General features: G+C 49.3%; 1 protein-coding gene across 3 annotated transcripts in view; it reads left to right on the plus strand.

Moving 5' to 3' along the window:
* Positions 1 to 16,761, plus strand: part of DEF6 (DEF6 guanine nucleotide exchange factor) — a 35,284-nt gene that overhangs the window by 3,010 nt on the left and 15,513 nt on the right. For 2 of the 3 annotated variants that reach the window (XM_048826486.2, XM_048826487.2), the window contains exon 2: positions 15,255 to 15,395. In XM_048826486.2, the coding sequence (XP_048682443.1) occupies positions 15,255 to 15,395 (141 nt within the window). Of the gene's footprint in view, positions 1 to 1,392; positions 1,459 to 15,254; positions 15,396 to 16,761 lie in introns of all 3 variants that reach the window. The other variant, XM_048826488.2, reaches the window with a different exon arrangement.

A 16,761-nucleotide genomic window follows, 5' to 3' on the forward strand; every position in this document is an offset into this window, starting at 1 on the left:
AAACTCAATGGGAGTTCTGCCTGGGGAAAGGCTGAGAAATGGATGAGGGGTTTGGTTCTTTGTGCTGTGATGTTGGCTCTGTGGAGGAATAGTCCAGGCCCAGAATAGCACTATTCCACATGCTTCTAAGAAACAGATCTGACGCTTGGTTAGGTGTGCATTTCACTGATGTGTGTGCACCTTCGGCCTTTGTGAAATCAGTTAAAAGAATATCCAAAAGGAATGTCTGTCTAAGGAAATTGTGGGCCAAGTGATGTTTCCCCAGGACTGCTAGCTCTGGTGAGTATTGCAATAGGGGAGAGGATGAAGAGTAAAACGTTCAGTGACGTACCATGATGGCTGCTGCATTGTGATTTCCTTGCATTATTGTGTTGAGACCCGTCAGCATGCCCAGACCCTGTATAGAAAGAGAGATCCAGTCCTTACCTGACAGAGCAAATGACACAGTAGGGGCAGATCTCTGAAAGTGACTGTTAAAACCTTGTTACCCCACAGATCTGCTCCCTGCATGTCCAGAGATTTATCTCTTTGCTTTAGTGTCAACAATACACTGGTGTTCCTTTGTTACTCCAGTCAGCAGTGCCCAGCTGACATAAGTCAGAAAGCAGGAGCTGAGTTCTGCTCAGCCTGCCGCATCGTCTATGGAATTGTTCACCAAGGCCTGGGTCTTCGTGGCTTGTGCATTAGCACCAGCATAAGAACTCCGCGAGCCTAATTCTGCACTGTGCAGCACCAGCGTCTTTGAAGTGGGACTGCAGGGGTGAAGCTGAGGGCAGGATTTGGCCCTGCACTTGGAATTGAAGCCAGATTTATAAAGGTATTTACACACCTAAAGATGCAGATGGGTGCCTAATCATACTTCCAAAAGCTCCTGAGTTAGGCAACTAATTCCCATTGACTTTCAATGGGAGTTAGACACCTAACCTGCTTACGTGCTTTGGCAAGTCCTGTTAGGCACCCACCTGCAGTCCCACTTGGAAGCCTCTGGTGTTGCAAAGTGCAGAATTTGGCTTGCAGGATTCTTACTGCTGGTACTGATTAGCACAAGCCAGAAAGAGCCCAGCTTGACTCTCGGAGCCCCGAATGAGTATGCAGGGCTGGGCTTTGGAGGGGAAGGAAGAGGACAAAAACCATCTTGTAAACTGGGTAGAGTTGATCTGTGAGAAACAATCATAGAACGCCCATGGTGCCATTTTTCCAGATTTTTCTTGTCAGCGCAGAATCCAGGCTTCCCTCCCCCAGCCTTTGCATCTCAAGCCATTATTCCCGCAAGCTTCAGGAACAGGGTGAGAACATTTGCTGGTCAGGGAGAGCAACAGCCTCTTTGCACTTGCCATTGTGTGTGTGTTGCCATGTGCTGTAAAAGGATGTTTTCATTTTGTCCCGTGCTAGATCTCGCCACTCTGAGAGGGTCAACCTGACCGTAGATGGGGAAGATCAACTCTCCCTTGGTACAAGGTATCCAGCCTCTCCTATAGGCCTAGATTTGTTTCCATCCCACACAAGCCTGCTGCTATCTTGTTGCTGGTTCCTACATGCTAATTACATCAGAAATGCAAAGCCATTAAAGCTGAGGTTAGAGGAAACTCTGCATCGGAGCAGAGATTCTGCCCGTTATCATGAGCTTCCCCTGCTGCTCTGGGGTTGTCTTAGAGCGACGCGCCATGGGGAGGTGTATGCAGTTCCTTCAGCCTTGTCTGCTGCTGAAGGAAGGATCTCGTTCCAGGGAAGAAAGGCACCCAACAGCCTTTAAAGCGACTGAAGTGACTAACGTCCCTGATTCAGCCCAGGCACACTCTCTATGGTATGGGTGGATTAGATGAAAGCCAGTGGGAGCCAGGCCCCTAACTCCCTTGCCAATCCCAGCCATTGTTTTTAAAGCAATTGGACAGTGAAATGTAGTAGTCTCTTGTGCTGCTCTCCACCGCCCCAAGGCCTGGCAGCCGGGGATGTGGTAAGCTGTTGGGTTGAGCGTAGTTCTCTTAGCGCACGGACATGTTCACGTATCTGTTCAGGAAGGAAGGGTAGTCTTGCGGTTAAGAACTGAGAGTCAAGAGATCTGGGTTCTGTTCCTGGTGCGGATATGGAGCAGGTACCATCTTGGACAAGGCAGAGAAAAGGACCCTCAATCTCCAGATCTGTACAAGTGGGGAGGGGGTATAATTTCCTGTCTTTGGCTGGAGGCTAAGTGAATGTTTGCAAAGTGCTCTGAGATCCTCAGCCAGAGTGGTGGTGTGGGTGTGGGGTAAGGACCTAGACAAGATGGAAGGCACCCCGGCGGTCCAAGGTGTTATGCTGTATGTTCCTGTTGCCCTGATGCATGCAATTCTGGTAAACTTTTCTGGCCTCCTAAAGCCAGTGGCCCAGGGAGAGGAGAAAAGAAATGTGGTACCTGAGAATTTAAATGGTTCAAGTTTATAAAGGGGCTTTCAGCTATTCTGAAACCCTTGTAGACCACAGGAAAGGAGCTGGGGGATCACAAAGGTAGCCCGGCTTTATAAGATGGGAAGGCAGAGAGACCATGGGGATTAAAAGCTCATTCATAATACCTAGCTCTTACAACAGTGGATCTCAAAGTGCGTCACAATGATGTGTCGGTGTTACTATGCCCATTTTACAAGTGGGGAAACTGAGGAATGGAGCAGGGAAGTGACTTGCCCAAGGTCACCCAGCACAGGCCAGTGGCAGAGCCAGGAATAGAGCCCAGGTCTCTTGAGTCCCAGTCCAGGGCTCTGTCCACTCGGCTGCAATGGGACAATAGGGGCTTGGTTTTCAGAAGTGCTGAGCACCAATAGCTCCCGTTAGCTTTGGTTGGAGTTCTGGGCGTGCATCGCTTCCGAAAATCAGGCCCCAAGTCAGTGGCTCCACGAGGCATTTGAAGAAAATTCTCTACCATGCACTAAGCCAGGTCAGGTCCATAAATTGGCTTGGTGTGATTTTGTATTGAAATGCTCACTGACCCCTCCTGGAAAAAGAAACGAATGCAGGATAATTCTGCTTTGATTCAGTCAGCTTCCTCTATTGCACTCCCTACAAAGCACTGGCTTGGAAATGGGATCTTCCTGGCTTTGGGGTTCGTTTCCTCCATATGGTCAGATTTCTCTGCCCATCCCTAGGACTCTGGTCATATCTTTTTGGGCCTCCTCCTAAGAGATGCTGGACGCCTTCAACCCTTATCAACTTCAGCTGTGCCACAAATTGGTAGTTTAGAGATGGGGAAACTGAGCCACGAGGGCTGGGATTTTCAAAGTAGCGTTAGGAGGTTGGGTGACCATTCCTTTCGGCTCCTTTGATAAGCCCAGCCAGAGAGATTAAAGCCTGACCCACAGCCACACAGTCTGTCTTCACTGCACAGGTGAAGCCGTGGCTCTTTAATTGGGGGTTGCCCCAATCCCCCACTCACAGAAATCTCTCACCTGAGTTAAGTGGTGCTTTTAACCCGGGCTAGTTAGCCCAGCGTGGGGTGAGTGTTAGACCCCACGTTCCACTTAGACTCAGACTGGCCGCCTGCCCACTTTGCAGTGAGGACACAGGCTAAATCACTGAAATGCTGATATTCCTCCAGTGCCTTCCCACAATTCCTCCCATGTGCCCAGAGTGACGGATGAGTTCTCCCACAACCCACTGCACAGGAATCACAGAGCGGCTCAGCTTACTGCTGCGCATGTCCTGGCGAGAGACACAGGGGAGGGGAGGGCCAGTGAGGACAAGGTAACTCGGGTGTGGTTTGCAGTTGGCGGTTCGCACCCGGGGGAGGCTAGCCAAGGTGCTCAGACCCCAGCGCGGACCAGCTGCACTAGCTCTGCAGTGAAGACAGAGTTCCACCGGTTTAGCTAAAGGTGTGGGGTTTTGTTTTGTTTTTTAAAATGGATTTAGTTAAACCAGTGCAAAAATCTGTTCAAACCAGTGCAAAAAATCTCGATTCAAAACACCTGGCTTTTTTCAGTTGAGTTTGCATTGGTCAATTTACAGGTACAAGCTGAACCTACACAAGGGAGGCAGAGAGGGAAGGTTGTTCCAATTTAACTCAGACCTGATCTCTACCCCATTTTTATACCTGCTGTGTCAGTTATGGGATTGCAATTTTACTGATATGCCGCTATAACCTTTGTGTGGGCTTAGTTATATGGGTATAAAGGTGCCTAATCCCAGTATACTCCATTCCCCTCCCAAACAGATATCCGCTATACACATTTATACCAATATACCTGCATCTGTCCAAACAAGGTTGTCCCACTTTGACTGTACCAGTAGAGCTAAAGCAGTACAATTTTTGTGTGTAGACAAGACCTCAGTCAGATTGTCAACTCTGTGGAGCAGAGTCTCTTTGTTCTGTGTTTGTACCACGCCTAGCGCAATGGGGTCCTGGTCTGTGACTGGGGTTCTTTGGCATTCCCGCAATACAAATAAGAAATACGTTTAGCTTAACTGGTACAACTTGTGAGTGTGGCCAAGAGTTTAAAAAAAAAAAAAAGTCCTGCAGTGAATCAGTGACAGAACCAGGAAGAGAAATAATTTTCACTGACTCTCTAAGCTTTTGCCAGCAATCTATAAGGGCTAGAGAGGAGGGAAAGCAGAGACTAGGGGATACAGCCTGAGCTTTGTTTCTCAACAAGCTGCTCTTCAGAGTTTTTCAAGAGGCTCATTAATATCGCTCTTTGTCAAGATAAGCTTAGGGAAGGACAATAGGCGATTCTTGATGTCGGCAAAGGCATTCAGTACAGCTCCACATTCTGGTATGGTGGAGAAATGTGGTCTAGCTGCAACTCCTACAAGAAGGATGGAAAAAATGGTGCCTAAGGACCGTGTGTCGTTGTTAATCATGTGGTGCTGAGGTGGCAAAAGGTTAGCCGGCGGAGTTCCACAAAAGAGCTGCACCGAGAACTTGAAATGGGAAGTGCAACAGTTGGCTTGGCTGGCGGTACGGAACTGGGAAAGGGCAGCAAGCCTTCTGAGAGATGGAATGAACGCATCTCGGAGAATTAGAGAAGTGGACTGAAATGTGTAATGACAGCAGGGCAGATTGGCCTATAGAGGGAAGAAGGAATGCGATGCAGAAGTGTAGAGTGGGCAGTGGGGGGGTGAATTACGAGTGTAGGTTTCTCTGTTGCTTTTCAGCCTGAAGGATCAAAGCACTTGACAAATTGGCACCCGCAGGGATCACAAATGCAGCCATCTCTGGAGCGAGATCCGCAAGTCTTGTGGGACAAAGCCCATGTCAATTTCATGGGGGGTGGGGGATAAGTCTGCCCACAGCAGAATGAGCGAGAGGAAACTAAGGGGAACCTTGACATGTTTCCTGCCTTCTGTGTGGCGTTTTCCTGTATAAGGAACAATCTGGGACGTAGTTCCTTTTACATTTGCTTCTCTGCTGGGGACTTAGATTGCACTGTGGGCAGATATGGTGCCTGGCTGCTTTGTGAAAGGGGCACAGTTATAATAGATGGTGAAGCAGCAGCAGGAGAAGCTGTGTATTGTAGGTAGGTGCTGGTTTGGCAGTGTATGGTCTTGGCCTGCTTTGTGATGCTCAGAAAGGCGTTGGGAAAGGCCCAGCCTTAGGAAGAGGGGGGCTCATCCCGTGCTGGGGATGAAATAGAGATGGACAGGGCTTGAGAGAGCATCCGGGCAGCTCTCCAGAGAGCTGCTGGCCCATTTGACCACACCGCAACCGTTAGCCCCTTCCCAGAGTTCTGTTCCTACGGCGGGCAGAATGCGTCCTTTGCGGGCTTGCTGCTGGCGTTGTCTGGGGAGGCATCGTCCACCTGTGGCGCAGTGCCAGGGAAAAGCCTTACCCCCTCAAACCAAGCTGGTAGCACTTGGCTTTTTTAAAGAGAGAAGCTCCAAGTTGCCCGGTTAGGAAATTGGTATGTTGGCATCCCTGCTGTGATGTGAGGATATTCAGCAGTCCCAGCCAGCTACATGGAGGAGGAGGAGGAGGATTGCATAAGTCCTTTTGCCAACATAGCTCCTTTCCCCTGATGATCTCAAGATGCTTTGCAAACATGCGCTCACTGAGCCTGACAGCTCCTCCATGTACAAGGAATTAACCTCATTTTGCTGGTGGGAAACCTAGGCACAGAGCAGTGAAGTGATTTACTCCAGGATCACACACCAAGTCAGTGGCAAAGTCAGGAATAAAACTCAGAACCTTTGGCTTGGGCTTTATAACCACTAGGCAACAGTCCCTCCCTCTGGGCTACACCGCTTGAATCTCCCAGCCCCAGTCCTGCCAGTTTGGCAACATTGTGTCACCTTTTAACATGCAAGGCCAGCCTCCGGCTTGGAGGGTCATTCCAAAGCCCAGGATTGCCCCAGGCATGGACAACAAGGGAGAAGAAAAGGAGCTGTCATTCTCGGTTGGCATTAACTATTCCACCCCCCGGCTCAAACCAGCGCCTGTTGCAGCTTGTGCATTTTGTGCCACCCACAGACGGCCAATTGTAATTCTACGTTCAGCTTAGTAAAAGGAGGCCAGCCTGCTACAGATAAGGGATGTGGTTACGCTGGCAAGCAGTCTGCATTTCTATTGCCTGTGCATAAGAACGCCCAGACTGGGTCAGACCAATGGTCCACCTAGCCCAGTATCCTGTCTTCCGACAGTGGCCAATGCCAGGTGCTCCAGAGGGAGTGAACAGAACAGATAATCATCAAGTGATCATCCCATGTCGTCCATTCCCAGCTTCTGGCAAACAGAGGCTAGGGACACCCAGAGCATGGGGTTGCATCCCTGCTACTCTTGGCTAATAGCCATTGATGGACCGATCCTCTAGGAATTTATCTAGTTCTTTTTTGAACCCTGTTATAGTTTTGGCCATCACAACGTGCCCTGGCAAGGAGTTCCACAGGTTGACGGTGCGTTGTGTGAAGAAGAACTGTGCAGAGGCGGGTGACCAGGGCAGTGGCATCAGAGGATCCTCTTTTTACAACCGGGGCCCGAATAAAGGGCTGTGCGAAGGTGGGGGCAGAGGATGGGAGACCTTGGGAGGCTGGACTGGATGTAGCGCCCGTCCCATGAAAGTGGCAGTAGGGGGAAAGATGATGGGCAGTGCCGGTTACTGCGTCTCATGCAAAGACTGGGAGCACCAGTGGAGCAGTAGGGGATGTCCAGGTTATGAAGAGGGAAGCGATCTCTGATACGGCCATGCCGCTGCTCTGAATCCCGCCTGGCTGGGTGGGAGCCCGTCGGATGGCTGTTGAGGGGTCGAGGTCAAATAGGGTTAACGAGTTTTGGTCCATTTTGCTGTGTCTACGTCACACACAGCACCGCACGATTCTGGCCTGTGTGGGCAGCCTCTGTGTAGGTATTGAAGGAACTCCAGGCCCCCAGGTGCCAAAGGTGGCCCTGCAGTGTTAGTGCCAGGCTGGTGTGGTCAAGGAGGCATCTGTTGAACAGGAAGGGGAGCCGGCTTGTTCTGTGTCACAGTCCAGATTTTGCCTGGAGGGAAGATTTTCCAAAGCAGAACAGTGTAGAATATTGAAGGATTTAAGGCCTGATCCTCCACTGGCCACTTTGCTCTGCCAGTGTAAAATGGCTTTAAAGTGAGGATAAATGTGATTTGTGCCAGAGTAGTGTCAAGTGGCCTTGGTGTGAACAAGCATCAGGCCCTTATCCCTCTGTGATAACAGAGGGGGGATTTGTTCGTTAAAAAAATCCTAAACTAGCACCTGTATGTCAGTGGGAACGCAGAGCAGGGGTCTGCGGTAGCGGTTAGAACTGTGAGCTGGGAATCAGGAGGGATTTTATCCCCAGCTTTGCCACTGACTCGCACTGGGACCTTGGGCAAGTCCCTTTGCCTCTCTGTCGCAACTTACCCCTGCGTGTAAGTGGGGCTAGTGATACTGACCCACTTGGCAGGAGTATGAGAGATGTCATGAATTAAGGGTTGTGAAGCATTTTTGAGATCCACCCAGATAAACAGACGGGCATTAAAGTCAGTATTAGCCAGTTGGGAATTAGCATGTGTCTTAAGGTTGGAGGTGGGCACCGCCGTGCCCCGGGATAGAGCGAGCTCCGTGAATGAAGACACTGAGGTTTGATAGCAAGGTCTCTGATTACGATCTGTATCGATCCTGTCTGCACTACAGGAGTAGACACACGTCACTCCCAAACTCCTGTACATGCCGCTCCTGGGCTGGATTCTGTGGGGGCTGGTCAGGAATTTGGAGTGGCTGTTCCCAGAACAGTACTGCGTGTGCTTGGACCGGAAACAAAGGAGGAACGAACCCTGGGACGTCTCTAGTTGCTAAGCTAGTCCAGTAAGCAGCCAGTCTTCTAGGGCAGTGCTTCTCAAGCTATCTGATGTGGGGGACCGGCAGATTTTTTTTTTCCAATGCGTGTGCAGACCGGCAGCCGAGTGCCGGTCCGCGGACCACCACTTTGAGTAGCACTGTTCTAGGGGACTGGACGAGCGAAGCTGCTGCCATGTGCGGGACTGAACGATTTTGTTCGTCCCAGCCCATCACGTAGTGCCATAGGAGGCAGACGTCCTGACAGCCCTATTCACAAAGGGGGAAAGCTGAGTGGCTAGAATTGTATTGTTTCAGAGTAGCAGCCGTGTTAGTCTGTATTCGCAAAAAGAAAAGGAGTACTTGTGGCACCTTAGAGACTGACCAATTTATTTGAGCCTAAGCTTTCGTGAGCTACAGCTCACTTCATCGGATGCATTCAGTGGAAAATACAGTGGGGAGATTTATATACACAGAGGACATGAAACAATGGGTGTTACCGTACACACTGTAAGGAGAGTGATCACTTAAGATGAGCTAATACCAGCAGGAGAGCCCAGGGGCAGCTTTTGTAGTGATAATCAAGGTGGGCCATTTCCAGCAGTTGACAAGAACGTCTGAGGAACAGTGGGGGGGTAGGGAATAAACATGGGGAAATAGTTTTGCTTTGTGTAATGACCCATCCACTCCCAGTCTCTATTCAAGCCTAAGTTAATTGTATCCAGTTTGCAAATTAATTCCAATTCAGCAGTCTCTCGTTGGAGTCTGTTTTTGAAGTCTTTTTGTTGTAATATTGCAACTTTTAGGTCTGTAATCGAGTGACCAGAGAGATTGAAGTGTTCTCCGACTGGTTTATGAATGTTATAATTCTTGACGTCTGATTTGTGTCCATTTATTCTTTTACGTAGAGACTGTCCGGTTTGACCAATGTACATGGCAGAGGGGCATTGCTGGCACATGATGGCATATATCACATTGGTGGATGTGCAGGTGAACGAGCCTCTGATAGTGTGGCTGATGTTATTAGGCCCTGTGATGGTGTCCCCTGAATAGATTTGTGGACACAGTTGGCAATGGGCTTTGTTGCAAGGATAGGTTCCTGGGTTAGTGGTTCTGTTGTGTGGTGTGTGGTTGCTGGTGAGTATTTGCTTCAGGTTGGGGGGCTGTCTGTAAGCGAGGACTGGCCTGTCTCCCAAGTTCTGTGAGAGTGATGGGTCGTCCTTCAGGATAGGTTGTAGATCCTTGATGATGCGTTGGAGAGGTTTTAGTTGGGTTCCATGGGTCCAGATGATGAAGATGTCATCAATGTAGCGCAAGTAGAGTAGGGGCATTAGGGGACGAGAGCTGAGGAAGCGTTGTTCTAAGTCAGCCATAAAAATGTTGGCATACTGTGGGGCCATGCGGGTACCCATAGCAGTGCTGCTGGTGTGAAGGTATACATTGTCCCCAAATGTGAAATAGTTATGGGTGAGGACAAAGTCACAAAGTTCAGCTACCAGGTTAGCCGTGACATTATCAGGGATAGTGTTCTTGACGGCTTGTAGTCCATCTTTGTGTGGAATGTTGGTGTAAAGGGCTTCTACATCCATAGTGGCCAGGATGGTGTTTTCAGGAAGATCACCGATGGATTGTAGTTTCCTCAGAAGGTCAGTGGTGTCTCGAAGATAGCTGGGACTGCTGGTAGCGTAGAATTGTATTAGCATTCCAGGAAGTCACAGCATCAATGAGGTTTTGTGAAGTAAGAAGATGAGAAGGCGGATAAAATATGGGGAGAGGGTATGTGAGGGTCTATGGGGTAGGTGATATAAAGAGACTTGGTTGGAAAATTGTCTTTGTTCTCCTACGGAAAATTTGGATGAAAACAAAAAATCATTGTCAAAATTTTCTGTGGATTGCAGGCACTTTTCATGAAGAATTTTTATAATACGTTTTCAGGGACTATAATACTGTTACAGCAGGAGTCAGCAGATGGTGCTGTTACACGTAGTTTTTCATAGTGTGCGAGCAGTGTTCAGTCTTGGAAGAAAAGCTGTGTTGTTGTTTTATGATGCAGATTCTTTGGAGATGCTGTTGCAAACAGCTGGGGAGTTTTCTGGATGCCTTGATGTACTAAATTCTTAGGGCAGAGTAGCTTCCTGGGAATCAGGCTTTGGTATTTAGGCTGAGATGTCAGAAAGAGGGGATTACCCGTGTGCTGTGTGACCACTTCTGTTCCAGTTCTGGTGTATAGAGTGTAAATAAAACCATTTAGGCTAAGAAACTACCCAGACTAGGCATGAATAATTTTCTTTTTCAAGGGGAAACTGACCTTCATGGCCCTGACATCTACTATAGCAGAGGGACTATAGGGAGATATAATTGGTGATCGATAGGTCTTCGATCGATAGGTGTCAATAGGTTTATTTAGTTTATAACTTGAACAACTCCAACTTGAACAAATTCTCTTGCGCATTAACCAGTCCTGGGTTAGATAGAGAGCAGGGAGGGGAATGATTTATATCCAAGGGATTTATGCCCCATCTACAGGGCCTAGTTTCCTGCCCCTGTTAGTGTTTTCCTGCCAGGGGAGGGGTGTTCATGGAGCAATTCCTTGGGCGTGCTGATGCTGAACTGCCAAAGACTTGAGTAACTGGTGACTGCATAGCTAGAGTTTGGACACTCCTCTGGGCAGGAGTCCAGCTACAAACATCCGTGACTGTCAGAGAGGCTCTTCAGGTTGGACATGACTTTTTGCATCACCATAGAGACGGGGACGAGGCTTGGCTAGAAACATAGGAGCCTTGCTCAGGGAGCGGGGAGGAAGCTCCCAGGACCTGTCACGTGTAGCTTGCGGTTTGATGGAGGGTTCTGATAAACGACTTAAATGCAGCTGGGGAGGGGAAGAAACATGGGGAACCGAGTGAGCTGCTCTTGGGGGTGGGAGCCGTCCCAGCAATTTTGGGGTGGGTTTGAGCCTTCGGGTGCTGCAACTTGCACATCCCAGTGAAGGACAACGGAGACCAGGGTCCATGGAGCAGTGACACCCCAGACTCTGCGCTTGGTTCTATCCTGCCATTACAACTTCCCATCTTGTTAGTTATCGCATCGTCCTTCCCACAAACACCCAGAGATACTTTACAGGCCTAGGTGCATAGACACCATGCAGGGCACATGCAAGCAGAGGTATCCATGCCCAGTAACCCAGGTACATGTGCACTCTACCACACTCTTGTCCTGTCTCTCCAGGTTCTTATCTGTTAGGCTTGGCACCCATCATGGCAGTCTCCCAGCTCTAATACTGATGATCAGTGAGGATTCCTTGCCTTTCTCCAGCTCCTTTCATCTGCAGGCTTCACACTATTTTCTGGGCATTAGTGAATTTAGCCTCCTAACACACCTGGGGTTGGTAAGAGGTTTTGCTTCCACCACCACCATCAAAATGCAGCTAGCTCTAGGGTGGAGGTGGCAGCTCTTTAACAGCACACAGCAACACAGCCAAGTAGTTTAGCACAGGCGGGGGAAGGGGGAATCTTTAGGAAGCCAGGATCTCATTACCCAAACTGGGAGTTAGTTAGGACAAGGGGGCTCATGCATTTTTTTTTTCCACTCCTGATCTGAGCTAAGTGCTGTGCCAGGTACTTGTAATATATAATCCTAGGCGGCAGCATAATGCTTGTAGCTGTCACACATACACTGTGCTTAAAAGCTGGGTGGAGTCAATATGTTACTGAGAATTTGATTGGTCAAGAAAGGCTTCAAATGCTGAGCACCCCGTGTAACCTCAGACTGATAATTTATTAAACAAGAGCCAATTTGAAAGTGAAACGCCACCCACTGTGCCCAGCCAGCTGTGCTTTCCAAGAGTGAGCAGTGCTCCTGTGAGTAGAAAGGGAGACTGTATGGTTCAGGGGACTGGTAAATGGGAAAGCATGTTCAAATCTAGTGGACAGGGCACCAGGCTGGGAGTCTGGAGACCTGGACTCTGCCACTGACCTTCTCTGTGACCTTGGGCAAATCACTTGCCTGCTCTGTGCCTCAGTTTCCCTTCACCCTTTGTCTTGTCTGTTTTCATTGTAAACTCTTTGGGGTGGTCTCTTCCTGGGTGTGTGTACAGCACCTAGCAGAATGGGGCCCTGCTCTCAGTCAGGGTCTCTGGGAGGGACTGTACTGTGAAACAGGGTCACTGCTTCTCCCTCCATGTTGCCTATGGTGTATCCACCAGCCCTAGTACTCTTTAACCTCCTCGGTGACCATCTCAGCAGACAGGCCATGGATGCCCTGGATCACAGAGGCGAATGCCCATGTTTGCAGATAGGCAAGCAGCCGCCCCGTCCTTGCCAAAAGGGCCAGGTGCAGTGTAAGTGGGACGCCCTTCCACAGCATTCTCACCCAGCTGTCTCAGACAGCCATGAGGTCTCAGACCAGTCTGCATTAAGCATGTGCTCTGTTCTTTCCTGGCTGCTTTCTCTAACTCTTTTTTTCCCTGCATGCTCGCCCTTTAAAGGCATATTTGAATATTAAGTAATGGCTTATAAATATTACTATTGGGTATATTCCTACCCCCCCAGTGTCTATCCACATTCCCCTCCCCTAGCGCCTTCCACGTGAGTATCTCAAAGCGCTTCATGCACAGCCATTAATTTAGCCTCAAGAGCTTCCTAGGAGGCAGGCAAATAAATACAATCCCCATTGCATGGATGGGGAAACTGAGGCAGAGTGGTGAAGGGATTTCCCCAAGATTCCACAATGTGAGTCACTGGTGGACTGGGAACCAGTTCTCCTCACTCCATGGTCTTCAGTTTCCTTCCTTTGGTGGAATGACGGGCGGAGTTGTTCTGCCAGCATCTCAGCCTGCAGCTCGAGGGACTAAGGGCCTGATTTGTAAAGGTATTTAGGCACCCAGTGGGATTTCCAAAAGCATTCAAACCAATGGGGGTTAGGCTCCCAGGCCCTTCAGAAACTCCCAAAGTCACCTAAATACCTTTACAAATCTGGCCTTAAGTAACTAAGCCAGCCCCTCTCAGTATGTCAACGTCTGACGCTGCCCCCATGGCCGGAAATGTCCCCTCCCACCCCAGCACTGCTCTGCAGACTGAGTCAGCTTAGGGTCTGGGCTCTTGTGCAGCACTTGAACCTCAGCTCCTCTGCCTCCTAGGCAGGGCTGCTGGAACCTGAGCAGCCCTGACCAATGCTTCTGTGCATCCACTTTGCAAACCGTTTGGCAAACAAACCCAGCCGTGCTCTCCCCACCGACTGCAGGCGGGGCTAGACAAGTGGGGAGACTCTCACAGGAAACTGAGTCCCATGGAGTTAATTTACTCAGGGGCACTAACTGAGGCCCCAGTGAGGAACTGCATCAAAGGTCTGTGTTCGGAGGTCATCTGTCCCTTTCTCTTACTCTCTGCTGCTGTCCCTGTCGTCAGGCTGGCTAACAACCTCGGTTAATATCCAAGGCCCTTAGCCCTTCCATGCAGCCTGCCTCATACTGCACACACTGTGCATGTCCCAGAACGTCAGACAAAGATATCGGGGAGTTGTCTGTAGGCGGCATGTGATTGTCTAAAATGCCTCTGTTCCCCACAAAAGAGCCTGTGACTGACACTCATCCTGTAGCTCAGTTGAGCATGGTTCTTTCTGAAGGTTTGAAATTCGGAATCTGAGCAGCTTTGGTTAGCTTTGATTGGAGGCCTAGGTCACATGGTACGTTTCTCTGCCCTGATTGGTTGAGATCAATTTTTTTTTGCCTCGGAATATGATTTGTGGTGTAGATAGCGTCGGTTGTGAATTGGAAATTCTCCAGTTCACCGTTTCTGCACGTATTCCTGCCAGTAAATGTGATTGTTGGAATGCTCACAGAAACCAAACGGATGCAAACGGACCCAAACCAGTGAACTGTTTTATATGAGTTAACATCCACAAAATATATTTTGAGGCATTCACCTACGTTTGCTGCAAAGTCTGTCTGCCTAGGCATTGCTAACATGCCCATCACGATAGCATCTAGGCAGCGTATACCAAATTAAGAGTAACAGTATTATGATCCAGCCTTTCCCATCCCTCTGATTATTATTATTATTTGTGTTATTGTAGCACCGAGAGAGTCTTAGTGATAGACCAGGATCCCACTGTGGTAGGTGCAAGCGCAGAACCTCATCAAAGTATCTCTGAAGAGCATATTTCCCCCCGTCCTTCAGAATTGCTAAAATCAAATTTCAAAATAAAAACTCTCGAGGAAGGAACTCCGGGTCCCCCATTTCAAACGACACCCATCAAACATCACTATCAATATGCTCAGTGTATTTTCTGGGACAAGTTCTAAGCCACTCCAGCCAAGTGCAGCTGAGTGTCAGTTTGTTTGCTCTATGGTTCTGCGCCTCCGTCCTTCGCTATAGTGATGAAAATGTGATTCACTTTAAATGGGGAAATAAACGATGAGATGCCACAGATCTTCCCTCTGCTCCTTGCAGCCTGTACTTACCTTTGGAATGTGGGAGTTTATCCCAGGCTAAACTGGGATGCTTTTGGGGAATCCATTGTTAAACAATTAGCATATCACTGACTTCTCGTTGGTATATGAGGATGCTCAGATGAAACAGACACTTGTGTTCACAGCAGGTAAACAGAAGTTAGATAAAATTATCAATACTCGTGCTGGTAAGTTGCAGTGTAACACGACTTTACCTCTTACCATGCAGAACAAAAACGCAAAAGAACTAAAAACAGAGAGAGAAAGCAGGCTGCTCCCTAAGGCAGCGATGTCCAATTCATTCTACTTTGTTCTAGGCTGGTTCTTACCAGACTGTCTGTGATTGTACACGGCTCTAGAGCCCCTTAGCCTGCAAATCAGGAAACGTCCCACTCTTAAAGTGATAACTTGCAGTTCCAACACATCCCCGATTCACCACAGCACTCAGTCACACCTGGATAGCTAGGTTGGTGTCTGCATGTCACTGTTCATAGGTGCCTATGGAGTGCTGTAGGCTCGTTGTTGTTAACTAGTGCTGTGCCAGGAAGCTGTGGAGTGCATCTGTTTTTTCTTTCTCTGCCAGGTGCTCTCTCACAACCTGTACACGGTGCTTCATATCCCCCATGACCCGGTGGCGCTGGAGGAGCATTTCCGGGATGATGACGACGGACCGGTATCGAGCCAGGGCTACATGCCTTACCTCAACAAATACATCCTGGATAAGGTAAGCTCCTTCACTTTCTCCTTGCCCTGTCTGCTTGGTTGCTGGTGGAATTTCATTCTTCTCCTTTCTCTTCGCCAAGGCCAGTCATCCCTTTAGAGCACCCCCATCTGTGGACTTAGATGTCTTTTCCTTAAGAAAGGACCATTTGCCTGGGATTTAGGAGTCAGTGTGTCTAACTTAGCCAACGCCCTGGCAGTTGAACCGGGCACCTCCAGAGCTAAAAGCATGAGCTGTTAACAGCTTGAGCTAAAGCTTCCTACATGAGGCTGTAACAGATTCATATCCTCAGAGGATCGGACGCAGAAGGGGACCTGTAACACACACTTGCTGGTGGGTTACACTGAGAGGGAGGACAACCAGAGGCCTTAATTGACCCTGCGTTGCATCTTGTCATCATTGAGACGTGGGTAAGATAAAATGCTACCCAGTCAGAACTCCCCGCTCACCCTGCCGGTGGCCTTCTGTAGCTGCTTTGCACAGGTGTGTGTGTCCACCCTGTGCGAGGCCTTTACGCCTGCTTGCCTGGGGGAGGGAGAGTTCAAAAGACAGATAAAGGCTGAACGTTATGAGTTGCATTGGCAGCTCTTTGCAAACAAAGTCACCCCTTCCGCTCTGCCAGCCCTCCCTGCATACCGTGAGTCAATGTTTCCAGAAGGGGCAGCGTAGCTCTGACAGACAAGACACCCAGCAGTGGAAAACCCGACAGGAAAGCTCAGTCCTTTCTCCTTTAGTAGGAATTTTTTTCGCCCCATTTGGTGGTTTATCAGGGCAGGCGAAAATAGAAGTCGGCACCGCAAGGGACAGGTATTTGGGGTTTTCTTGTATCTCAAAGGCATCTTTGTTTCTTAAACTGAAACATTGTGGCTTGTTGCTCTGTGGGCTGCTTCCTCTGGGCATGTGCAGAAGGAAAAGTTACTAGCAACTTTATTCCACTGTGCTCTTTAAAGAAGGGGGCCCCTAGTCTAGTGCTGGAACACATCCCCTTCTTGCCCCGTGATTTCTGAATAGCCAGACTGCCCTGCCCTCGATTGCTCCACCAGCTGGTGGAGTAGGTTTCTGCTCATGGTGGGTCAGAGCAGAATCAGGGGCGCAGGGGTTCAGTGTGCCAGTGTGAGGTGGTTGGACTACCACCTGTGACCGTGTGCGCTTCACCCCTAGCACAGGGTGTCTCGCCTTTCATGGGGGTGCCTCCCTATTGCCCTAGGTTGTGCCTTGGCCCGTTCAGAGCTGCAGCTAATAAAAGAAGCCACGGTTCTTGTTTGTGCAATGCATAGCCCCATGTCTCAGCATCTCACCCTAGGTAATCAACACAGCAAAGCACGTTGCTGGAGCTGAGGGGGTGGCATAGCAGTCAAAGCCTCTGGTA

Source organism: Caretta caretta, chromosome 21 (genome assembly GCF_965140235.1).
Source record: "Caretta caretta isolate rCarCar2 chromosome 21, rCarCar1.hap1, whole genome shotgun sequence".
NCBI classification, from domain to species: domain Eukaryota; kingdom Metazoa; phylum Chordata; order Testudines; family Cheloniidae; genus Caretta; species Caretta caretta.